The 24,366-nt window shown below is 49.4% G+C and overlaps 7 protein-coding genes across 7 annotated transcripts; 4 read left to right on the top strand and 3 right to left on the bottom strand.

The window, feature by feature from the left end:
* Nucleotides 1-504: 504 nt before the first annotated feature.
* Nucleotides 505-3,875, bottom strand: N7496_005927 (FUSC family protein; the record flags this gene model as incomplete). The annotated part of the gene is made up of 6 exons (XM_056698856.1): nucleotides 505-611; nucleotides 684-845; nucleotides 928-1,989; nucleotides 2,048-2,447; nucleotides 2,508-3,785; nucleotides 3,846-3,875. The coding sequence occupies 6 exons, from the start codon at nucleotides 3,873-3,875 to the stop codon at nucleotides 505-507; spliced, it is 3,039 nt and encodes a 1,012-aa protein (XP_056554269.1).
* Nucleotides 3,876-4,526: 651 nt separating this feature from the next.
* N7496_005928 (putative MFS transporter) lies at nucleotides 4,527-6,425 on the bottom strand (the record flags this gene model as incomplete). Its single annotated transcript, XM_056698857.1, has 6 exons — nucleotides 4,527-4,837; nucleotides 4,933-5,260; nucleotides 5,327-5,798; nucleotides 5,879-6,043; nucleotides 6,105-6,138; nucleotides 6,218-6,425. The coding sequence occupies 6 exons, from the start codon at nucleotides 6,423-6,425 to the stop codon at nucleotides 4,527-4,529; spliced, it is 1,518 nt and encodes a 505-aa protein (XP_056554270.1).
* A 1,703-nt stretch (nucleotides 6,426-8,128) lies between these two features.
* On the top strand, nucleotides 8,129-10,183 carry N7496_005929 (uncharacterized protein; the record flags this gene model as incomplete). Its single annotated transcript, XM_056698858.1, has 3 exons — nucleotides 8,129-8,164; nucleotides 8,264-8,524; nucleotides 8,594-10,183. The coding sequence occupies 3 exons, from the start codon at nucleotides 8,129-8,131 to the stop codon at nucleotides 10,181-10,183; spliced, it is 1,887 nt and encodes a 628-aa protein (XP_056554271.1).
* Nucleotides 10,184-11,180: 997 nt separating this feature from the next.
* N7496_005930 (Eisosome component PIL1/LSP1 family protein) lies at nucleotides 11,181-12,161 on the top strand (the record flags this gene model as incomplete). Its single annotated transcript, XM_056698859.1, has 2 exons — nucleotides 11,181-11,711; nucleotides 11,772-12,161. 2 exons carry the CDS (start codon nucleotides 11,181-11,183, stop codon nucleotides 12,159-12,161), a joined length of 921 nt encoding a protein of 306 aa, XP_056554272.1.
* Nucleotides 12,162-12,599: 438 nt separating this feature from the next.
* Nucleotides 12,600-13,964, top strand: pre2 (proteasome core particle subunit beta 5; the record flags this gene model as incomplete). Its single annotated transcript, XM_056698860.1, has 5 exons — nucleotides 12,600-12,731; nucleotides 12,928-13,035; nucleotides 13,104-13,259; nucleotides 13,335-13,383; nucleotides 13,450-13,964. 5 exons carry the CDS (start codon nucleotides 12,600-12,602, stop codon nucleotides 13,962-13,964), a joined length of 960 nt encoding a protein of 319 aa, XP_056554273.1.
* A 927-nt stretch (nucleotides 13,965-14,891) lies between these two features.
* On the bottom strand, nucleotides 14,892-18,338 carry N7496_005932 (uncharacterized protein; the record flags this gene model as incomplete). Its single annotated transcript, XM_056698861.1, has 6 exons — nucleotides 14,892-15,137; nucleotides 15,206-16,021; nucleotides 16,084-16,983; nucleotides 17,042-17,632; nucleotides 17,715-17,805; nucleotides 17,869-18,338. 6 exons carry the CDS (start codon nucleotides 18,336-18,338, stop codon nucleotides 14,892-14,894), a joined length of 3,114 nt encoding a protein of 1,037 aa, XP_056554274.1.
* A 569-nt stretch (nucleotides 18,339-18,907) lies between these two features.
* N7496_005933 (putative amino acid transporter) lies at nucleotides 18,908-23,415 on the top strand (the record flags this gene model as incomplete). The annotated part of the gene is made up of 14 exons (XM_056698862.1): nucleotides 18,908-19,056; nucleotides 19,110-19,137; nucleotides 19,211-19,227; nucleotides 19,293-19,306; nucleotides 19,377-19,584; nucleotides 19,637-19,814; nucleotides 19,874-19,967; nucleotides 20,129-20,237; nucleotides 20,302-20,803; nucleotides 20,858-20,946; nucleotides 21,007-21,220; nucleotides 21,270-21,453; nucleotides 22,449-22,674; nucleotides 22,731-23,415. 14 exons carry the CDS (start codon nucleotides 18,908-18,910, stop codon nucleotides 23,413-23,415), a joined length of 2,697 nt encoding a protein of 898 aa, XP_056554275.1.
* Between the last annotated feature and the right edge of the window lie 951 nt (nucleotides 23,416-24,366).

Genomic DNA, 24,366 nt, shown 5'->3' on the forward strand with positions numbered 1-24,366 from the left:
TTAGGTCGGTTTATTCCCACCTAACAAAAGTCAATTCACATTCTTTTGGTGCCCTTGTTTACTATGAAAATCTATGAAACAGAGAAGAAGGTTCTCTCCTTCGTGAAGACCGCGAATAAGCGCACAGCTGCACGCATCGGAATACTGTGCTCCATGGAATTTGTTTGGAGCATCCACCCCGACTTCGGCCATCCACATAAAGTAACATTCTATTATACATACGACTAATAACCAATAACAATTGTTTGAGTGTGAGACCAGGGTATAAGCGAGCTGCTACTCGTACTTGATTGTGTCGGACACAGGTGCTTCTCGGATCCTCCGGAGGTGCTATGAGTCAAAGGTATTTAGACTTTCCTTAGATCGTTTTGTCGTTCGTGGAAACTACTCATTGACAAGCAATTTGCTATAGAATACAATGGGTTGAGAAAAAAATATCAGGATTCAGATATACATTGCATTCAAATGGGGTATAATTGAGAACAACGCAGACAATCACATAAATTACACTCGAACAGCACCAACTAAGTCTTGATCCGAAGCCGGGAAAATGTGTCCCAATTCTGTCGTGATTTGAACAATCTCGTTGGACAACTGCCGGCTCACGATGACTATTGCTCGTCAGTCAGTCACTTGTATCTATCATGCAGGTTTGAAAAGGCTTGTTTCGGAAAAAAACTTACTATAAGCGTAGAGTAGCACATAATCCTCATCATTCGTCCCGTGAGATGTTCGCTTGTCTTGACGATATCGAGAAATTTGCGCCAGCAATTCATCACGAGACCGCTCTACATTCGTAGGGATATCGCTGAAAGTATGTCCGGCATCAACAGTTGACGCTATGACTAGAGTGACAATCGTCTGTTAGCAAGGAACAGCCATCAGGTGCTTTCTGGGCACAGAGAGTTTTGTGGGTTTATAACTTACTGATGAGCAAATTACCGATGCACTCAGACATCCTCTGTCTAGCAGCGGCTGTGTGCCGCAACAGCGAAATCTGCCCTTCAGAAGGTGCAGCGAGATTGGACAAGACCAGGTCCATGGAATGGAAATTGTCAACAATGTCTCTCGTCCAGCGAATGACATTGCTATAGGCAGCATCCGGGAATTTATCTCTTAATTCAAACTCAGAGCGCGCAGAGGCTTGTATAGGCTCAAGTTGAGAGAGGAGATGCTCTATCTCAGTCTTGTCGCGGGAGTCCAAGTAAAGAACGGGTGGCTCTGTATCACCCCTGGATATCGTATTCAACGGGTCAGATTCCCAAACCAGAGCCAGTCGAACCCACAGCGACTGCAGAGTTTCGTTGAGTTTTGTCCGTGCGCGAATGGGCCAGATGCCTCGCGTAATGATGATTCCCCAGATATTGCCTGTGATAACGGAGATGACTCGTCGGAGAACGATAGAGGTGATATCGAGGTGTTCGGCTTCGTCATTCGGGTCATTGATATCGATTTGTGAATGAGAGAAGGCGTAGAGTACGGAAAGGTTGTAGGTTAGCAAGATAAATCGCCCCATAGGGCCTTGCCCCTTAACAAGGATGACGTAGAAAGGCCCGATGGCCATGACGAAGCCCGTCAATGCGAGCTTGACAGCATCACCTCCAGCAAGGTACCAAGCAGCGATTGAGCAAAGACCACCAAGACATGTACCGAGGAAACGAGCAAAGCCCGTGGTGTTTGATGCACCGATAGTCATAGAGCAGACCAGCATGTACGAGACAAGGCCCCATTCTCCCCTCCAAGAGATATAGAATGGTCTTGTCACCGATATGAAGGAAGGTAACGCATAAAGTGCTGCTCCAATGCCTACTTTGAGAGCGAACTTGATTTCGTCCTTTCGCAAGAAATCGAACAGTCTTACGACATCGTCACTAGCTCTGTGGTGTCGGGTCCGCCCTCGATGCATCCCTTCAGGCTGGTCGCTTACATTCGCCATTCGTAATGGGCTTCGCGTGTTGATGGCGGGGCTGTCATGCCTTAACGATGGGGCTGAAGATACATATATCAGTGACACAATCCAAACACTAGATGAACCTAATTAAGTTACCTTCATTTAGATCTATGGCTTGTTCTCGACGAGCCAGCCACCACGAAGGACGCAGCCACTGCCATGACCTTCCATCAGGCCTTTCATCAACCTCAGCCTGCAGCTCCTCTAGGCTTAATAGCAACTCTCTCAGCTGCTCGCTAAGCTCAAGGAGCGAGACGGAGAAATACTCGCAATTCGCGAAGATTTCCTCAAGGCTGGCCTTGTCCACCTGAGCGGGAGATATCATCTCCCAGTCACGACGAAGGGAAGAAAAAGCAGCATGTCGAGCTTCTCGGTATAGATCTACTGCTTCATTGATGCGATTTGTTACTCCGTCATTGATTGAAAGTCGATAATCGGGCGCAGGCCCAAAGGAAATTTCTGCAAATGTCTCTCGCAGGGTATGAGCAAGTGATAGCTGTCAATCATTAGTTAGTGCGTCATTCGGGTATCACTGATAGATTTTGGTTATACGTACGATAGAAACTTCGAGCCCAGATGTTAATTTCTCGAAGATCTCAGCGGGAGAGTGAATTGAAGAGGACTGCTGTCCTACCTCGGGCACCAGGCTGGAGGATCCATTGCCGAAATCTTGTGCGTCTACCCGTGAAATAGGTTCCGGCTCTCCAGTGAGCCCTGAGTAGTTTGGGATGGCAAGATTAGAGAATTCTGCTGGCCTGACGGAGGACTGTGATGTTCTAGTGTACTTAGTCGGTGCAAGTAACTTAGACTGCAAAGCTACTGCACTGCGTAGACCACCTAGTCCGTGTGTGATATCTTGCATGAGAGCCACCAAGCGCTTTTCAAGGAAATGTTCTCGCTTCGTTCCAGCCACGTAGTGCTCGAGCTTAGTTTCGCCGAGGAGTTTCTTCAACTGACCAAAAACTTTATCGTGATGTGAAGATAGCTTCGTAAATTCAGCAGTTTGGAGTTCACGGTCTGTACCGCGCAGAAAGCTCTCTGTGGTACTCATCAATATTGCCGTCACCGTACCGGTCAAGGTAGAAAGATCTCCTCGGAACTTCTTCCGGGCAGAGACAGGCAATATTGATAGGGACACGGCCGTTGAAACACCAACACCCAAAAGAAGCATTCTGAGGATCTGAGAAATTTTGGTGAAAGAAAGATCCCCTGTCTGTACGGCACCTTCTTTCGTGATGACCAGAATAGAGGCCAAAGAAGCCAGAGAGCATGCGACATTGACGAGCGGGTCTTGTAATCTCTGCTTAATCCATCCGATAAAGCCGAATCCGCCCATCACGAAGACGATCAGCACCACAGCATGACCTAGTTCGATCAAGTTATGCTTTCTCTGAATAGTGATGGTCACCCACATGCTCGATAAGGAGAGGAACGTCGCGAAAAGAAATGCGACGAAAGCGCATATCAGTGCTTTGTACATACTACCCTGTGACCTTGCCGGGTGGAAGTAGACTGTAATAGTCGCAACCAGATGTTTCCCATATTGGTTACCCAGAAGGCTGCCAATAAATGGTATGAAAACTGCCAGTGATGCAAGTAGATATGCAAGGCTGCACTTGAAGATGCCGACAGCCTGCTCCGAAGCGATGAGCACTTGCGCCTTGCGCCATGTGCGTGAAATTTGCCGGAATATTCTTGTCATAAGTCTTTCATCCTCGACAGTGTCCTGGGTTATGAGGAAAGGTTCAAGTTCCTCTTGTTGATCGCGAGTGTCCGGGCGCATATCGAGGTCTTCCTGGTGAGGCGGGTTCGATATCGGCCTGGTTTGCCGCGACTACCGGGATCAAGCATCAAGGATCAGTAAAGTTCGGTATCACTTGTGAGACTAACTTACCCCAAAGAGGGAGAGACCCCTGGACGCCATAATAGAGTGAAATTACCACCATGCAGCTTCAACAACGTTCTTATCGAAATCAGGCTGCGATGTTCCTGGTCGAGAGATCCGCTTTGATCTCCACCTCCGCGGCATTTCTGCCCCTCTGTTTGCCACCGCCTTTGGTTAGCGGCGAGGCTGCTCCACACTAGTCCCGAGATGGTTAGTAGACTTTGCCTATTCGAGTGCGTCGTCCTTGGCTTCGGATGAGGAATCCGTGAAGTCTACTGTGAGAACGATCAAAGCAAAGGCCGTATCAGAAATCAGTTCTCACTGTATAGCCTTCTAGAAGTATTCTGGGTCTAGGGGTTAACAGATAAAGCGGGTACCAGTCAAGTTCTCGGGTTCGATATCTGGGCTAACACCTACACATCAAATATGTAAACACAAGCTAATGTACGGAGCAAACTGTAAAGCTTAATTTCCAGGGCATATTCTCCTGTGATTGAAAAACTTGATTACCTATGTGCGTACATTTTCCCTTCCAGTTTCCAAAAGCTCCTATATACATCAAATCATAAAGGTCCTGACATCATACGAGGAGCTCAGCTGTCCGGAGCCCCACTCATACACGCAAGGATGGTTGAAAACAAGTCAACTCCTGTAAAGCAGCGAACCGTCTCCACTCTTCCAATAAATACACTAGAGCACGTATCTAAAGCTTGCGCCATAGTTGTCCTCAGCTGCAACCTCGCCACCTTTGGTCGGATCGGCCTCGGCCATGGGACCATACTTTTTATCAAGCTGGCGGTTTTCCCAGGCCAACAAGAATCGAAGGCACAATGCAAGCAGGGTGGTGAAGAACATGAAAGCCGCACAGATCGACATACCCTTAATGTATCGTGGGGCTTGCGAATCGGGGAACACGTTTGTTCCCAAGAAGGGACCACACTGACCAATAATGTTCAGCAGGATGATACCTCCACCACGGCGGGTATCGGAGCCTTGGTTATCTAGTACGCGGTATGGATTAGTAAATCGATCATGTGGCTGGATGGTATTTTGATCCCAGAGATTGGATCAACGCAAGATAGGGAATTGAACTCACTCAGAACCCATGGCAGGATATTGGCGATCGAGGGGAAGACTCCACAGGCGGCCAAAAACACGCCAAAGTATCGTACGCCCACAGACTTGCAGGTGGCACAGAGAATATACCCCACACCGCCGATCGCTGATAAACCTGCGATCATCAATCCACGCTGCTGGATTCGATCTGCCACCCAGGTGGTTGCAATAGTGCAGAGGAAGGAGGCAAAGAAGGGGGGTGCGGTGAGGCCCTGCGCGTTGATGGATGTGAAACCCATCTCCTTGAGGATAGTCGGCAAAAATACCGGCAGGGAGGAGAAGCTAACATTGCAGCTAAAGTACATCAACTGCAGATTGGGAAATATGAAAATTAGTACAATGTCTCGTCTTCTTTTGAGAGACGGAATGCTTACCGCAGTGAACCAGGCCTTTGCGTCCAGGAGTGTCTCGAACAGCTCCTTCCATTGAATCTTGCCCTCCCGCTCCGCTTCACCAGACTGTTGCAGGGCGCGACGCCGGGCTACATCTTTCTCTTCCTCGGTCAAGAACTTCGCCGATGAGGGCTTGTCCGGGACAAAGAACCAGGCCAGGATCGCGGCAAAGCAGACAGGCAGACCTTCGACGAGGAAGAGTAGTCGCCAGTTTGCAATGGCTGCATGGCCAGAGGTGATACCATACGCCAGAGCGCCCGCAAAGGTATTAGCCAATGGAGCAGCCGACAAGAAAAGACCGCAGCGGAGACCCAGCTCGTGGCGGCGATAGAAGAAGGACAGTAGATAGGGTACACCGGGTCCAAACCCAGCTTCAAAAGCACCCATCAAGAACCGCAAGGCCATCATGCCCTGCCAATTCTTAACAGCTGCTTGGCACGTTGCGACCAAACCCCTACCATGCAGCGTGTCAGTATGTTCTAGACAGAATTCTTTACGCTTCCGGAAGATCTTCCACGTGGAGGATGTGCATACCAGGAGAAAACAACGAAGGCAGCCCATTGGTGCGGCTTGACGATCTTCCACATCAACGCCTGGAACTCGAACACCGTATACGAGATGTAGAAAATCGTCAGTAGCCACGAGTACCGATTGCCTGTCAAATTAAGGTCTTCTGTCATGCCGGCAATTTTGGCATTACTGTGTACCCATCAGTCAGTGTTGCAGCTCACGTTCGAGTTGAGCGGTGTATTAGACGAACCCAATGTTACTTCGGTCGAGAAAAGCAAGTAGATCTAGTGACACAACCCTTGTTAGCACGCAACCCTTCTTGTTGTTGTCATACGTGGCCAGGAAAAAGCAATTATGACCTACAGAAAAATGCCATCAATGTGGGCACTCGCAAATCCAGCTTCCTCAGCACACGCCGCTCCAATTCTGGGTCAATGGGTGCCATTGTCATGGTGGCAGGCTGGACATGCCCGCTCTCCTGATGAGCAGGCACGGTCTTCTCGACATCCTGATCCGACGGTGCTCGTTGAATTTCGTCCTCTGACGGGTCCTTCTTGCCAAAGAAACCCATGGTGGCAGATAACGGGGCCAGGCTCGCGGGGGAGAGAGAAAAAGATGGCAAGACTCGGACTTTGACCGCACTCGCGGGGAAAAACCCAGTCCTTATAGTCTGTGGGGAAACAAGGCCATCCGTGGGGGTTACGGTCGCAATTGGTGCAGCGACTCGTCACCTACTCGGCTTATATGGTGAGTCGGGGGGCGCAACCATTGGCGCCACTAGCACCCAGCCGACCAGGGCCATCCCCACACTTTACAGCCCAAACCCGGAGCGGCGTCGAGCCTCCGCGGCGCCCTCGCGGTGGGGGATCCAATCGACTGGGTTTGTGCGGAGAACGGATGAAGCGCAAAAGCTTGAGTGGAGCTGGCCCAAAAGCTTACCCGCATTCATCGCCGACCGACTGGGCGTGTGCACGCGGTCAGCTCCGACAGTGATCGGCACTCCGGTTAAGAGATACGACGGACCTTTGCCGAGGGAGAATGTGGGATAGGCCCATGGGGTATGTTTGAACTCTTCTTGCCCCGCAAAAGAGACCCCAAGCGAGGCCTTGAGTGACTTTGCAGAGCAGGACGGGATTTGTGGTAAGAGTCACCGGCGACCGATTCGGACGCCTAGCCATTACTAAGTGCGCTGTTGATTGGCCTGAGAATTGGCTGCAAAAGGAAATAGGGAAACAATTCGGTGGAAATGTAGATGAAGTGATTACTTCAATAGAAAACCTGCGTAAGGAGACAAGTACTTGCGCAGTCGACGAAGTACACTACTATTCTCTTATTAGGTATGGGCCAGTCTGGCAGTGACCCATCTATTTCCTCGATATTGAGATCTACAACTGAAGTTTATTATTTTCGGGAAGTCACACTCCGGATGTACCGGCATCTCTTCTCGCAAATGCTCCCTATCCATTCATATGGACAGGCACTGCTGGAATCTAGGGACCGAATTCGAACATTCGCATTCATAGTTAGAGCTAGGGATCCGGGCCTCTTCTGTCGACAACCTGGTTAGCTAATGAAGATACGAGGTTACAGAGATTGAAAGCCATATCTGTCATCTTAATCAGACCATTTACTCTCCACTAATTGGAACCTCGCTCCATGGCATCTAGGCTATCTGGACCTAGATTTGGCTAGGTCGTCATCTCCATGTGCAGTGCCAAGGATCATATACTTCAATGACAAAACATGCTAGAATGATACTCGTGTACATCACAAGCAGATGTTGTTGCACGAAAAGAAGTTAACGATTGATTAGTATCGGCAAGTCCAATTCAAGATTCGCTTGATTCAGCCTTGAGGCCTCCGTTCTTTGATCCACACCGATTGGAATCGGACCTCTTGGGACGGAATGACATCAACTTAGCCAGTTTGAGTAGATCAACATCAGCCAATTCAAATCAAGTGTTCAAGACAGCAAGATATTTTACCCGTCTAATTTGCTCGATTAATTTGACGTTGTCAGAGCAAGCTATGATGGCTTTTAACTCGGCTTTGATATTAATGCCTCAGGTGTCGTGCGTAGTTGGTACGTGTGGTCTCCCGCACCGCATCAAAAATCCTCCGCGTCGCGTTGCCAGGAGCTCCATCAGCCCTCACCAGATCCGCGCCAGACACTTTACCCCCATCAGTGACATCCCGATTACCCCCCACAACATTTTGGGCTTATCTCGCGATTCAATTGATTAAGACTGGTACCCGCAAACGGGTGTGGCCAAGATGGATGACCCAGCGTCCCGTATCCCGGGACAGTTGGTAGGTGACCCCCAACCCGATCAAACACGTTTGATCTGGTTTCCGAATTGGATGAAATGGCTTGGAACGCCAAAGCTGACAATTTCGCGTGATATCTAGATCCCGCATATGCATCTGGTCTCTCGGAATCGCTACCCTAACATGCATATGATGCCGACCGAGACGGCTGTAGAATACCTGCTGAGCGCGCCCCGAGTCTGCCAGACACAACCCATGCATTGGACCTTCTTGGATGGACCACAAGACGGCACCGTGATGATGACATGGCAACCGCTTGCGCACTTGGGTAACAACTTCGCCAGCGACGGTTACGTCTGGGCCGATGCGGAGCAGGCTTTCACCTTTGAAGCCCGAGGATATGTATGATATCCCCCCGGAGAGCGCCAACACCATGGACAAGAGCCCGATCACTAATTTATAATTTAATAGACCGTTGAAATGTTCCTCCACCGTAGCGGCTACCACCCTCCCAACGAAAACATGGCCAGCCACTGTCGCAAGCGCTATCGCATCGTCTCCTCTAAAATCCCGAACGGCCCCCAGCCCGATCCGTCATTGTGGATCGTTCATTATTCTCGTGCACCCCAGCAAGACCACATCCCCGCGACCCGCATCCCCGTTACACCCCAAGTACAGAGCATGATGGGCCAGCGGCGCTACTTGCAAAGCCAGGGCCAACTTGCTCGCAAAGAATTCCTCCTCCATGACCGCAACAACTGGCCTACGATCAGCTTCCCTCCCCAAATGGCCCCCCAAGGCTTTGCTCAACCACAAGCTGCCGCCTACGCCAATGCGCAGGCAGGAAGGCCCGGTTTCTACCCACCCCAGGCTCACCCAGGCGCAGTACCACCTGCCCCAGCCCAGGGCAAGGCGCAACGTGGGCACCGTGCTCCGTCTGCGGCGATAGCGGCAGCAGCGGCAGATTTCGCTCTTGAGGACGAAGATGTCGCAAGTGGTGACGTGATGGATCTCTTGACTCCTCGTGAGGTGAGCAAGATGCGATATGTACAGCACCATGAATGGATGGAAGAGATCTTTGCATCCCATTATGCCATTTCACAGATTACACCCGTCTCCCTCGGACTCGGCCGCAAAGGCGAGCTCGAGTCGCTAACAGCGGGATTCTTCGATGCACCGGCTGGTGGCGAAGGCCAAGATGGCCAGGCTCCAGATGCCACCAAGCTGGAACCTGCCAAAGCAGAGGAGTTTGCCGATCGCGTTGCGAAGAAGGTTGCCGACATGACCGCGGAGATTGAGAAGCTCAAGAAGCAACACGCCCGTCGGATGGAACGCTTCAACCGCAGTTCATTGTTCAAGGATGCCGAGCTGCGTCTTCGCGATGCCGCTGCCGACCCTACGGCGACCGGCACTGAAGTTTGGCGACTAGAGGGCCGGATCATTGTTCCCAACGAGGAGGGTGAAACCCCGCAGCTCGACTACCTCGAAGAGAAGGCCAAGTACAAGGTGAATGATGTCGTTCGCGACGTTGAAACCGCTTGGAAGAAACAGATCGTTCCGGAGCCCAAGGTTTCATGTGTCGAGAAGGGCGGTCTGCTGGAAAAGATTGAGCCCGAGCAGAAGGAAGAGCCCGAGTCTTTCACTAATGATATGGTGATTGACCAGGCCGATTCCCATCTCCTCAACCAGTTCGGTGGCTCAGCTGCGGGCGGTAACGCAGTTTCTACACAGCCCGGTGCTAACATCTCGGGAGATGTGGACATGGATATGGGAAATCAGCTAGGAGGTGGCGGCACCGCCGGCGAGACTGGCGACTGGGTGATGGTCAGTAATGAGAATAAAGACGGTAACGCGGCAGCCGGGACCGGCGAGGGCAATCTCGAGAGCGCCAACTTTGATGATTTCACCAACATCGACAGTGCTGGCGACGCCCTAGCGGCATACACTGAGCAGAATGATGGGTTAGACTTGCCCGACCTGGACAACTCTGCATTTGGCGATGCCTTCCATGCCTCGGATAACGAGCACTCGCACAACCCAGATGCGGACGACATGTCCTGATCTTTCAACGAGAGCTTGAGATATAATGTACGGAGGCGCTTGCTACGGTTCTATTTTGCGTTTCGTTTTCTGCTCTCTTTCTTTTGCTTAGCACGCTGCGGGCTATGGTCTGCTTCTGGGTGTTTGTCGGTGTGTTTGGTAGGGTGGTATTGGATTTGAACTGATGGAAGGTTGCTTTTGCATCCGGATTTCTTCTTTGTGGTGTACAATAAACAGACAGAGAAATCTATGACCCAGCTGAATGGATTCGGCCTGGGGGGTATCTACAATAGCTTGATGTGTCTGCATGTAGTTCAAAATTGGCAATGCCTGGACCTAAAGTAGCAAGCTGTTCGTGGACCAAGGATCGATCTCAGCGATCAAGTATAGACTCATACCATGCTAGCCCTAAGAAAGATTAACTTGAAGAGGGCTTGAAAAAAGAAATTCGAGCGAAACCAAGTCTCCAACTCGTTGATCTCAACTAGGAAATTGCACTTTCAAGAAATGAAGCTTTCGGTCTCGACTCCTCGGATTAGCTCACTCATCTGATAAACGCCCAAGTTGACAAACTGTGGAGAACCGACGATCCGGCCAAAGATCCAGAGCTCAATCCATGAACAACAAGCCTCACCCGAGCTCCACGACTCCTCACGAACACTCGTTCGACCAGTTAGATCTCTCGAATCATTGTAGTTCACGCACTCGACTGCAATCGGAATGGTACATGAACTCAGCATCCGCCCCTCCCCGTCATGACGTCACCCGTCCACCGGGACTGCACTTCCCGCAGCAGAGCAACGACGAGATTTAGGGTTGGGCGCATCGTCATCTATGGGAAGGCGCAATCCCGCTTGCTTGGCTGCCCCAGAGGTGAATTATAACCCGTTTCTCTCGTCTCCTTGCACAGGCTGCATATTCCACACACCACAGAATATATCTGACCATCCCGTACCATCACTATAATCTACAAGCTACGATGTGCGAAGCTAACTTACTCCCTTACTCTCCATATTCCATGTCGCTGACGTACATCTATAGGAACCGCAACATGTCTATCCGCTCTCGCAGAGAGCCCACTGGCGGCCGCCACCGCTTCACCATGTCTACCTTCCGGGGCATGCAGCAGCCCGAGCTCAGCCGCAAGCTAAGCCGACTCATCAAGAGCGAGAACTCGGCCATCGGCGCCCACGAGACTGCCGGTCGGGAGCGCGCTGCTATTGCCGCAGCCCTCTCGGACTGGGGCGAGTCGACCGATGACGATGCCGTCTCCGACATCTCCGATAAGCTGGGCGTGATGCTGTCCGAGATTGGAGAGCAGGAAGACATTTTTGCGCAGAACTTGGAGGACTATCGCGGTGTGCTGAAGCATATTCGCAATATGGAGGCTTCTGTGCAGCCATCGCGTGATCAGCGCCAAAAGGTGACTGATGAGATTGCGAAGCTCAAGTACAAGGATCCCACGAGCACTCGCTTGACGACCCTGGAGCATGAGCTCGTGCGCGCGGAAGCGCAGAATTTGGTTGCCGAGGCACAGCTGTCTAATACTGTAAGTTGGCGTTGCTCGAGTTTGAACGTGTGACTTTCACTAATGCATGGCCCACGACAGACTCGGACAAAGCTCAAGGAGGCCTTTGATATTCACACTGCCGCGATTATCGAGCGCGCAGAGAAGCAGATTATTCTTGCTCGCCACGCCCGCCGTCTGCTGAACTACATCGACGACAGCCCCGTGGTGCCCGGCGACACGCGCCAGGCATATGATCACGAGTTCGACGCACGCCAGGTTCTTGAGGATGCCGAAGCAGATCTCCGTGCTTGGGAGCCGGCCTTGGACCCTATCTCGAGCGCAGCTGTCGATGCCCCCACCCATGTCAGTGGCGGCAGACTGAACGAACCAGAGCAGGACGCGGAGAGCGTGGCCACTGGCCCCAGCGGTGTCGCAGTTGGCAATGCGGTCCCGTCGTCCTCGAAGCAGATGGAAGAGCCCGTGGCCTAGAATGTCGTCAGATTGGAGACAGAGGCGGTTTCTTTTGTATTCTGTTATATTGATATACTGTAGCCATGTTTCACTTCCTGTACTTGTTAATGTGGAGGATTGGGGGATGGGCTGTTTATGCTGGTCTCGCTGAAAATGAAAATGATAACCAGAGCAGATCGGCCAGGACTTAGACTGTTTGAAATATGGACACGGTGTAGGTAGCAGAGAAGCTTGCAGAGCTTATTATCGTTCGGCTTTAATTTTGATGTTCGATGTTTCTCCATACCCCGTCCCAGACCACGTGACCACAGGCGCCAGAAGTGACGCGGAACTCCCAAGCTCCAACGGAGCTGCTTCCATCATCAAACCCGTGCTTCAGCTTGTCCTTCCAACCTTTCTCTCTACCCCGAATCATCTTACTTTTAGCTCTTTGTTTCTCCTTCTAATTAGCACATCATGGACAAGATCGTCGCGCAATACTCGCGCCCATCCCATCAGAATGAGTTCTACTCCGAGCAAGAGCAACAGGACCTCACGGAGACCCTCCCTCCGCTGTCCCTGAAGTTTGCCCTTCCTCCCGTCGCCAATGTGAGTTATTCCAATATCTACAAAGCTATTCATCAACTTGGAGCTCGCTACAATCAGACTGGGTTGCTTGGTTAGCTCCTTGACCGACTCCGATGCCCGTCATCACAGCTATGCGGCGAGCGGAGCTCCCAGTAGAACTAGTCTATCCATAACCAAAGAAACAAATCTAACTAACCATTTAAATTCATTATTATAGCCCTCCGCTTTCCTCCGTGCCATGACCGATGACCACTCCAACCCCAGCTGCCCGATCAAGCTCGCTCACGGAACAACAACCCTGGCCTTCCGGTTCCAGGGCGGCATCGTACGCTCCCTTCATACCATCGCATAAAGCAAGCTATCAGGTGCTAACGGGATTTTCCGGAGGAATAGATTGTGTGTACCGATTCCCGAGCAACGGCAGGAAACTGGATTGCCAGTCAGACAGTGAAGAAGGTTATCCCCGTGTCGCGGTTGAGTCGTGGCGAGGATAAGCCCTCAAATGAGCCTACCCCGGGTCTTCTGGGAACGATGGCCGGTGGTGCTGCTGTGAGTTTGATCGAATTAGTGGGGAGAAGAGACGAGTTTGATGGTGCAATCTCGGCTGACGAGATGGATTGATAGGATTGCCAATATTGGTTGCGGTATTTGAGTCAGCAGTGCACTCTGCATGGTTAGTTTGAAGGCTTCGAAATTCTGTCGTGGCGTGGAATGGCTTACTGATGAGATTGGTTTCCAGAGATCCGACACAAGCGCCGAATTACGGTTGCAGCAGCCTCCAAGATCCTCGCAAACCTGACCTACTCGTACAAGGGCTACGGCCTCAGCATGGGAACTATGCTTGCAGGAGTTCGTACCACCGCCTCATTTCTACCCAGCAATCAAGTAGGGCTTGAACTAACGTCGACCGCTTTTATAGGTAACCCCCAAGAAGGCCCCGCCCTGTACTACATCGACTCAGACGGCACCCGCCTCCCCGGCAACCTGTTCTGTGTCGGCTCCGGTCAGACATTCGCCTACGGTGTGCTGGATGCCAACTACCGGTACGACCTGACCGAGGAGGAGGCGCTGGCCCTGGGCCGACGTGCCATTCTGGCTGCCATGCACCGTGACGCATACTCTGGTGGTTTCATCAACCTCTATCACGTCAAGGAAGAGGGCTGGGTGCACCACGGCTTCGATGATATGAACCCTATTTTCTGGAAGACGAAGCTGGAGAGCGGCGAGTTCTCGAATGTTACGTCGGAGTTGTAGAGGGGCTTGGGTTGATATGTATTATTGATCTTAATGCTAGGGATTAAACATGGGCTCTTTTGATAATGTTTTTCCGAGTTACTTGTAGACTTTGTAGGTCTGGAGTATTAGTGCCGAGAGATTTTAAATCCGTCTCTAAGTGGCAGTCATATGTACACCCTAATAGAACATGGGGCACTGGACTCAATGACTGCCCGTCCTCCCCGTCGCTATGTTAATCTATAGTCTGACTTGGCCCGAGCCTCTTAAACACTGACGGGGTATTCGTTGCCACTGACACCGCCTCCACTAATTAAATTACAACGCATACGGTCATCTTTCGTCCTCAGTTCATCTTATGAGGTTTGCAGAAAAGAATTAGTGCAAGGGACAGTTGAACATGGCGCATGAAGGTAAGATTGTGAGGCTGAGACCTCGTATATGCAGCGTGCAACGTGGCTTGCGCGGGGCGAAGTCCGTAACTTTTTGATAAGTGTAGATAAGGCCTTTCTTCAGTATGTAATAGGCTCGTTTATTTCGAAATTGTTTAAATAAATGTATTTGTTGCAGACGTGCGAGAACCATTGCTTCCCGAGAGACCGGAGGTTTTGTACTTGATTCAATGTAGCCGACGCCAACATTGCGCAACACTTCGAGGGAGAATATCGATTATCTTCGATTATTAGATTTATTGTATTAAATAGCTATGTTAATTATCTAGCGGGTCTGAAGAACGCTGGATGCGCCAGGTCGTAGAAGCTATGAGAGTATGAAAGAGAAACCCAGAATTGTAAAGCATCTTCCTAGAAACCCCCCAAGATCCATTGAAATACCAGAGAAGACGACAGAAGACCAACACCACCGGTTTTCCTTAGATCAAAGAACGAGAGGAGAAAATTTGAACAGACTTTCGTCGCACATCACTGCTGTCACTCCATTGCCGGGTGTTCATTTTTTGCCGTATAGTGACCCCAAGAATCCCTTCGAAGCTCGCTTATTAGAGCTCAGATCAATCTCAGATGCCTCGAGCTCTACCGGAGGCTTTTGGAAGATGCGAGGCTTTTCTGGTTCCTTGAATTCGCGCTCTGGAAGTTCCGACTGGACCGGGTAGGACTGGACCGGGTGGGACTGGACCGGGTGAGGATTAACATGGACATCGAAAACGGTTGACTTTGGCGAATGGTAAATCTCTCCCTAGAAATTCACAGAAGAGTAATTAGTATAAAGCTGGTAGAGCACGAGAGAAACAACGCAGAACATACCGTGGGTACTATTGGTATCTTTTTCACATAGCCCATCGCTTTCGATGAATCAGACCACGAGATAATGATCGTTTCTTCGTCTTGCAGCGGCACGAACGCTAATGCAAAGGAGTCCGACTTTATTGGAAACGCCTTGGATGTTGCAACCCTTTTTATATCCATCGGAATAGAGCTCAAGTCAGATACTCGGTAGACGTAGCCTTGGTCGTTCACAACCGCTAGCTCTCGTCCGGATGGCGCGAAAGCCGATGCCTGGATGCGACGACCCAATTTGCCCTGCCGGTTGGAAGATGAGCTTTGGGACTGGATTTCGGTCTTGTGGCCGTTAGGCTGAACGAGCACCGGAATACCGGATTGCGTCCATGTAGTGATACAGACAAGGTCTTCTCTGCCATCCGTTCCTGGCTGAAAAAGTACGGATGACACCCCGTTGTCTTCGGACTCGTGAAGGGGAACACGATATCGGCATGGTACAAGCTCCTCAAACTCTGAGAATGGGAACCGTGACCGGTACACCTGAATAGTTCCGTTCTTTGTGCTCCTGGTACTAGCAACGAGAACGAGACCGTCGTTTGAAAAAGATACAGTGTCAACAGGAGGGCAATCCTTACAATTCTGGTGATGGCGAGCATGTAGTCGATATGGCCGGGGAGACTGGGAATCAAAAGAGTTATACAGGCCGACAGTTGCGTTCTCGAATCCCACGGCAACAAAGCCTCCGGTTGGGGAGAGTGCCATGCACCTGCACCAGGGTGAAGGCCTCATTCGATACTCAATCGCGCTGAACGACATCTGACTAAGATTTTTGATTCGCAGCTATCCATGATACACGTTAATAAAACAGAAGGTCTCGATTTGGGAAAATGAAAATCGCTTACCGTTAACCTTTGATCTCGATCGCCAATCATGTACGCCAAGTACTGCCCAGTGACAGCAGCTAGGACGCAAAATCCTTCGGTCGAGACTGAATGTTTGAAGCTGGCCGGACATGTGCTGACATCCCAAATCTGAAGACTCGAATGCGTCCAAAACAGCGTGTATGTCGAGTCCTGCGACAGAGAAACGTTGATGTTCTGACCGGACTTTCCTTTCGTGCCATCCTTCGCTCGAGTGACTAATGCTCTTAGGTCAATCTCTTCCGGTTTCTGTGACTCTAACGTAGCTGATGATAGGGAGCTTGTATCCGTTGGATCTTTCGTATCCTTTCTAGCCATATTAAACCGTGATTTCCATCTCGACGATTTTTCTGATCGATCAGGGGGCGAGAGTGTTCGAGTTCCACTACTTGATGACAAGCTTTTGGTCGTGAACGTCACGCCTTTGGTGCTGAATTGCTCAACCGATGTTGTCCTGGAAAAAGGCTCTCCCACATCGTCCGCTGAGAAGGGATGTTCTCCAGTCACGGCCCTTGGTGTCCTCGGCGGTGGAGGAGTGTCGCTCATTTTTCGATTACTAGGAGAAAAGAAATTCTCAAAGGAATCTGTGCGAGTACCATTCCATCGTCTCTGTGGGAGGCTGAACTGTGCTGGGGGCGATAAGCCCCCTTGTGTGCTTTCCGAGCCTCGGCGTAGCTGGTCGGTCCTGGGTGGTGATAACAGAAATTGAGTAGGGAGATGCCGTTCCACATTGACTCCTTCCACATTAGGGATTATTGACTTGAGACTCTCCCATGTATATCGAGCAAGTGGTACCTCACGTAGCATGGTGACTTTAGATCCACAAAGTGCGCAGGAGGATTCTGACGGAAGCGTGATTTCCTGTCCTTTACTAGTATCATCCTGGAAAATCGTTATCATGACTGCTACGCAAATGCTGAGGAGTAGGGGATCTACCTACTTTAAGAGGGCTCATATGTTCTACATTCTTGACCTGAGAATATCCGATCAAATGACACTGTTGACAGTTCACGACGTACAGCCGTGGACTGTTCGACTTCAACTGATCACTGGGATCATCCAGAAGCTCAATATAGCGGGTGATTTGGTACACATTATGCATCACCGCTCGATCACTGATGCGGTGAATCATCTGACGATAACTGAGTTTTTCACTCAGCATGTCCCACGCATCTGATATATTTCCATCATGGTCCTGGCTGTTGGCTCCATGATGCATCACTGGGGTATCGGGTAGAATCATGCGAAAGGATTCGCTGATGACCGGTACTAGCTTGGCTGGAGGAAGATGTGGTGGGGACCGAATGCGATTAATTGCGTATAAAACTGCGTCGCGAGTTTTCTTAGAGGCGGCTTCTAGTTCTGTATCGCCCAAATTTTGACTATTGACCGCAAATTGAACGTTCGCGCCGACAACAAATTGTGACACATCGTACAGAGCCAGTAGCTGCGATAGCCAGTTCTGAGGTGAGCCATTTTGAGGTACGATAGTCGCGATGGAGGGCGATGAAAGGCAGTCGGGTAACGGATACTATAGCGGGTGGGGCTAACGGTTAAATCGATGTCTTCTCCATAAAAAAGCAGAGCAGCCTAAATGAAGATAGAGTACTCACCAAATCCTCTGTCAAAGATGGAAGCTCTTGCTTTAGTCTAGGCGGCAAGGTCAATGCATCGGGTGCAGAGCATAGAGTGTCTGCGATGGCTCTACAAACGGCTAGTAGAGATGAATTTGTATCGGGATAACTGTCGCATATCCTCTCCAAGGACCGTTGGATGCGTGTGAACCGGTCTCGACGGTCTCTTGCCTTTGAATTCACTGGAGGCTTGGGATGAAGCAAGAGAATTCGTACTGTCGATAGTAACAGCCGTGCCAGATATTCGTCGCGAAAAGAGGCATCCCACAGGACTTCGCGAGCGTCTAGTATAGTCTGGAGAATAAATTCAACAGTACGCACTGTCACCTCCCAACTAACAAGAAATCCAAGAGACCATCCAACTGGCGATCGTGCTGGGGCAGGTAGAGTGAGCCGTTGGATGAAGAAGATCACGTCGAGCTGAGCGAGTAATGTGAGAATCAAGTCCGCGTACTTGTCCTTGTTGGAGTCTGCGTAGATCTTCTCCAGATCGAAGCGACCGAGTAGTTCGATAATGATATCGTCCACATCGCTTCTTAGAGCTAGGAGGCTCCAGACTCCCGTTAAACTCGTGAACAAAGACGATGGTGGAGCCGTCGCCATTTCCTACGTGTTGGTGGGATGCCAGGTTTGCTTGACACTTTCCCGCACGTCCTTTTTCAGGTCGAGAACAGATCAGACTTGTTGCACGGGTGCTTAGGCACAAAAGTTCTGGCTCCGTCCAATCTGTACTCTTATCGGTTCGTATTCCCCTCGCTAGGTTGTATGCAGGACTAAAATCCGGGGTTGAGTGATGATTGGTGGAGAGGAGTAAGCACGTCGGAATTAGAGCATCGAATGGCTGTGACGATGCAGATAAGGACTAGTGCTAAACTAGTCGACTCCAATCGAGACGAAAAATATCCCGCTTTTCCTCTTGACAGCGAGTTTAACTTTTTAGTGCTTTATATCATTGGTAGAGCCGACGTCCACCTCGTATTGCTTGATTGAAGGCTGAGGCGACTGAGTCCATGTGATAAATGCATGGCTCCTGCAATGTTGCCTTTCTCTCCCACTCTATTGATTCCCCTTTTCTCCTTCCGAGGACAGTATTCTGTCCGTTATACTCAAGATCCATTGGGAAGACCAACATCTTTGTCGAGTTTTTGGATTGCTCATTGTCCTTCACAGAGATGGCGGCCGTATGGCAGTCCCCAGAGCATGATGTCAAGGACGAAAGCTCTGCCTTACACCCACCTGAGATTGGCCCTGATGAAAATGTATCCGTTGATGATGGGTCGCAGGATGAGGGTATCCGTGACCGCAAAAGTGATAGTTTATGGTGAGCATTATTTTACATGTCAAGCTCAGATTAGTCCTAACGGTATGTTCTAGGAGAGTATTGAATGAAAGGCAAATTAATGTAAGTCAATGATCAGTAAAGCTAGGCTTTCCATAGCTATACATACTGACTTTACTTATTACTACGATGGCAGATGATCGCGTTTACTGGGTATGTTACTGCATTTACTTCCCATGAGGCACCTGACGTTAATATGATATTTCCTCTCGACGTAGAACCATCGGCAATGGTATGCCAATCCTCTTGTTCTGTCACTTTACTTCCTTATAAAGAGAACTTGAATAACCAGTATGAAATAGGACTCTTCTTGGGCAGTGGTAAAGTTCTTGCTACCGCCGGACCTGGCGGTGCAGTTCTCGCCTACGCTATCATGGGTACAGTCATCTCAGCGGTGATTTCCTCTGTCGGTGAAATGACTGCCTTGATGCCGGTTAACGCTCCAATGATGGAATTTCCACGTCGGTTCTTGGATCGAGGCGTTGGCTTCGCCGTCGGGTGGATATACTGGTAATGTGCTACATCACCACTAGCTTTTCGGAATCATTCTAACAGCGTGAAGGTTTTCGTATGTAGTTATGGGCGCCGAGCAAATAGTCACTGTAGCGTCTGCCATTCGATTCCAATACGGTGATGATCACACTTTCATTAGCTGGGAAACAGGCATGAGCACGAATCCTGCGATATGGATTTCAGTGTTTCTCATTGCGGTGGTTGTTTTGAATATGATCCCAGTGAAGGTAAGTTTATACTATTGAGAGGGAAGATTGCTTCAAAAATTTTGACATTATATCCCTAGTACTTTGGAGAATTCGAATACCTCGTTGGATGCATAAAAATCGTGTTTATCACAATGCTGATTCTAACAATGTTCATTCTCAACATCATGCAACGTGAGTACTACAAAGCCTAGCTATGCCTGCGCTGTTAGACTAATGGAAAGAAAATTATGCAGCCCGGTCAAATGCATATTACACAAGTTCTGTTGGGGCAAAATGTAGGCATCTACTGTCCTCTTCACGCTCAGAGAGATGAACTAAATCTTTTTCCCTAGACTGGAACCCTCCATACGGCTTTTTCAATTCTGTCCACCGGGTCAAAGATGAATACGGCAACCTAGACCAGACTATTACAGGGTCGATGGGACGATTCCTAGGTGTATGGTAAGCTTGCCCCATCTTCCAAGACTTCCAGAGCTTGTTCAATTAACCTATCAAATCGACTTAGGACTGCTTGTACTCGGGCATTCTTCGCATATACGGGCATGGACATGGTTACCATTACAGCAGCAGAGAGCAAGGCACTCGCAGACTCTGAGGCCATGAAAATGGCTTCACGAAAGATATCTCTTCGTATAATTATCTTGTACATCTTGTGTGTGCTGACCGCATCGTTCCTGGTCCCAACAGATCACCCTTTTATCAATGGCGAGGGACAGTCTACTGGATCCCGCTCAATCTTTATTATTGCCGTTGTTGAAGCTGGTCTGCCTGCGATGGGTGAATTTTTCAACGCAATGTTTCTGTTCTCAGCAGCCACATGCGCGGCTGACAACCTATACGTGGCATCCCGGGTCCTGCATACCCTCGCATTGCGAGATCAGACTGGTCCTGAATTTATCACACGGAGGCTGAGGCAATGTCGTGCTGGCGTACCGATGAGAGCTGTGCTATTATCTGCGGCTGTGATGCTTGTTGCATATCTAGGACCGAGCGGAGCCACTGGTGCGGTAAGTAAAGATCGATCTAACGGAAGGCTTTCCCCCTATCTGACCCATGAACAGAGACTGAACGAGCTGTCTTCCAACTGTACTGTTTCATTCCTCATCGTCTACGCTACTATCTGTGCGACCTACCTATGCTTCTACCGATCGTAAGATTCCATGAACCACAAGTCAAGTCCCAGCTCAAAGCAGACTACTAAAAATCACAGGCTGGACGAAGCGAAGCAATATGGCAATACTAGTCAGACCCAAGCTGCAACCTACGATCGAAACCATGTCCGATACCCTTACAAATCTCACGCTCAGTGGCTGAAAGCAGGATATGGAATGGTAGCTTGCATCATTCTGCTTCTATTCAATGGTGTCGATGCATTCCTAACGACCCCGTTTGATGCTCGCACATTCATTGCCTCGTATATTAGTGTATGTCATTCCTCGCAGCAGCCGCATAGAGAAATTGCTAACAATTCAGATTCCCGTCTTTCTCTTGCTCGTCGTCTGTTACAAAATCCGCAGACATGGGTTTAGGTTCTCACAATGGGGTCCAGAGAGGTCGAAGGATCTTCGGAATTGTGTCCAGGTATCAAGTGATAAGAGAAAGGGTAGGCTTGAGTTGTCTGATCCCGTCTTCTCGTTTGAGAATGTGAAGAGATTTGGTATGTGGTTATGGGTTTGGACAAAATGAGGACAGGTGATATTTTGGCCTCATATTCTGATAGTTGGTGTTGGGTGAACGTGGACAACGCAATTTCGTGATGCTTGATGGAATAATTATTTTGGATTCAGTATTACCCTTAATGAACTGGTATTTGACTATTTGATCTTCCTTCCCAGATCTTTTTGCCGACTCGATATCAAGTTTCTCGCTTTAGACAATGAAGCACATGGTAGTTCCGCTTGATGTAGATGTCGTTAAAGAACCTAGTACCTTCTCTATCGTTCTACTTCAAAAACACTCGAGGCTTGAGGCTGATATCACTAGGTTAAGTCTCCAATTCATAATATTCCATATGGGCTGCCCCGAGTTGTATTTTCGATATTGATCTTTCCTTCCATCCGTTCTTTCACTTCTTATCCGATCAAATTGAGTATGGGTTGTTATATATAACTACAGCTACAGCCTTCTTTAGGACATAAAGCACGGGGCGCTAATTTCGCTCAAGCCTCTGTGGGATCCAAGTTATAAAATCTGCTGTTTTTTTTTAAAATCCTTTCTGAGTGCCTATTGGCTTTGAATTGGCCCGTGGTTCATCAAAACGAGGCCATTTTTCTAGGTAGGAATAGTAAGACCGAAGCGAGATTGACATCCATCTGTTAGCGCATTTCTGTCAGGAGGTCAAAGCGTAGCGCGGCTGAAAACGCCCCAGGAGAAACACTTATTCAACCCCACATCGCACCTCTACGATATACCGACAATCATCTGTTAGTCCCATAATTTAACCATGTCTGGTGCCGAAGCACTCGCAGCATTTGGTATTGCATGCAATGTCATGCAAAGTTATTGGTTTTGTGCAGAACGGAGTTCATATTGGCAAGGCTATTTACGAAACAGGGTCCCTCGACCCTCAGCTTGCTCAATCAACTAGTTACATAACTGAGAGTTTAGAACAACTAAGGGATTCATTGGGGCATACACTACCCTTGGGTAAAGGAGAGCAGGAGCTGCTAGAAATTGCTCAAGGCAGTCTCGACACAGCAGCGGAGCTAAAGGCCGAGCTAGACAAGATCTCCTGCACAATGGCTAAAGGAAAGCACACCGCTGCATTCCGTGGATGGCTGAGAGCTGCACTAGGGGGGAGTAAAAGGATCAAGAAGATCGATAAAGTGATGCGTGACCGTCAGCAGATTCTGGAAACCAGACTTTTACTTCGAATTTGGTATTAATTGATCCCCCTCTAATGCTATAGCGAATCTGACTAACCTTTTTGTACAGTAACAAGAACGATGCAATCCTCATTCAACAACTATCCGATTTCGCCAAGCTAGGCACGACCTTACAAGGCTTCATTGAAGCCCGTTCCCGCAACCAAACGACTCTTGAGCTGCTCATTCATAGCGAGTCTGTTGCAGTAAAGGCACACATCGACAACAAAACCAAAGGACTTGCGCATTCATTCAAGGCCGTTATTTCCTCCGAGTCAAGCCGGGTCGAGGACATTATCTCATCTCAATTTCAGGATCTCACACTTCATCAGACTAGCAAAGAGGAGCGTGAAAGATTATTAGAGAGGAAAAATAGATTCCCCGCTGATTGGTCAAATGAACAACTTCTTGCAGTGGCTATCTATATATTCTCAGCATGCACACAACACATCTGCGTCTTCCTCGACGGTCTTGATGAAACTGGCACTCAGGATGACCAAACAGGACTGACAAGCCTCCTTGACAAGTTATGCGCTATCCCACAGCTCCAAGTATGCGTCTCAAGCCGACCAGAGCCTGTGTTCCAAAAGTACTTTAGCAGCTGCCCCCAGCTTCGAGTACAGGATTTGACGCAGTTCGACATCAGGAAGTATGCCGTAGACACTCTGGAAGGGCTAAATTTCGACGATGAGGAGTGGCTCGACCGTCTAGTCTACAAACTTTGTTCGAAGGCTGATGGGGTATTCTGTGGGTAGCCTTGGCTCTGAAAAGTATTCAAACCGGATATTGCAATAACGATGACCCTGCCGAGCTTGAATCCCGTCTTGAGGCCTTACCGAACGATCTAAACACACTCTACCAACAGATGTGGAGGGGTCTGAACGACAGCGAGGTGGTCTATCGGAAAACAGCTGCCCAATACTTCAACCTTGTTCTGGAGTGTATAAAGTGGCGGATTGCCTTGCAAACGAGTAACCTTATCATTCTGGCCCTGGTACTAAATCCGAGGCTCGCAGCCACAGTTGTGACAGATGATGTTGAAACATTCGCCGAGGAGCTTGAAATAGAATGTGAGAGAATATCTAAGCGTTTGCCGGTGCGGTGTGCTGGCTTACTCGAGATTTCCAAGGACGGAAACGTGACATTCATGCATCGGTCAGCTCAGGAATTTCTGGTAAACACGCCAGAGGGACAACATACTACAAGAGGATCAAACCCCTGATGAAACCCGCCTGTTAAATCTCGCACGAGGACTACTGGGCTGTATCAGACTTGAGATAGAGAGCAAGCGTGGAAATGCCCTTATGAAGCTTTCATCTCATACCCTCGAACTTTGCAACTCCTTTGGATGACAATACTCAGGAATGGCGCAATTCACATTATCGCCGGCCTATCACTCTTTTTTCTCTAAGAAAAGGATGTCTACCGAAAGTGTGAGCGAATTTCTCCGTCTCGCGGAAGTGCTCTATTCAACAGAAGAATGGACGTTCAATGGTCACTCACTACTAAAACCGGATTTTCTCGGCGCTTTAGCCCGTGGGGGTTTCTTTGAACAGGCTCTATGCAGGGTTGCCCAACTTGCCTCCAATGCTCCCGATGGTATGAGAGTTTCACGCCTCTATAAGTTATACATATTTGAACTGGCTCGCAACAGAATTCTATGGCTCCTGGAAGGCGGTGTTTCCGTCCAAGATTACGCCTTCTTT

Source organism: Penicillium cataractarum (genome assembly GCF_028827025.1).
Source record: "Penicillium cataractarum strain IBT 29864 chromosome Unknown utg000005l, whole genome shotgun sequence".
NCBI lineage: Eukaryota > Fungi > Ascomycota > Eurotiomycetes > Eurotiales > Aspergillaceae > Penicillium > Penicillium cataractarum.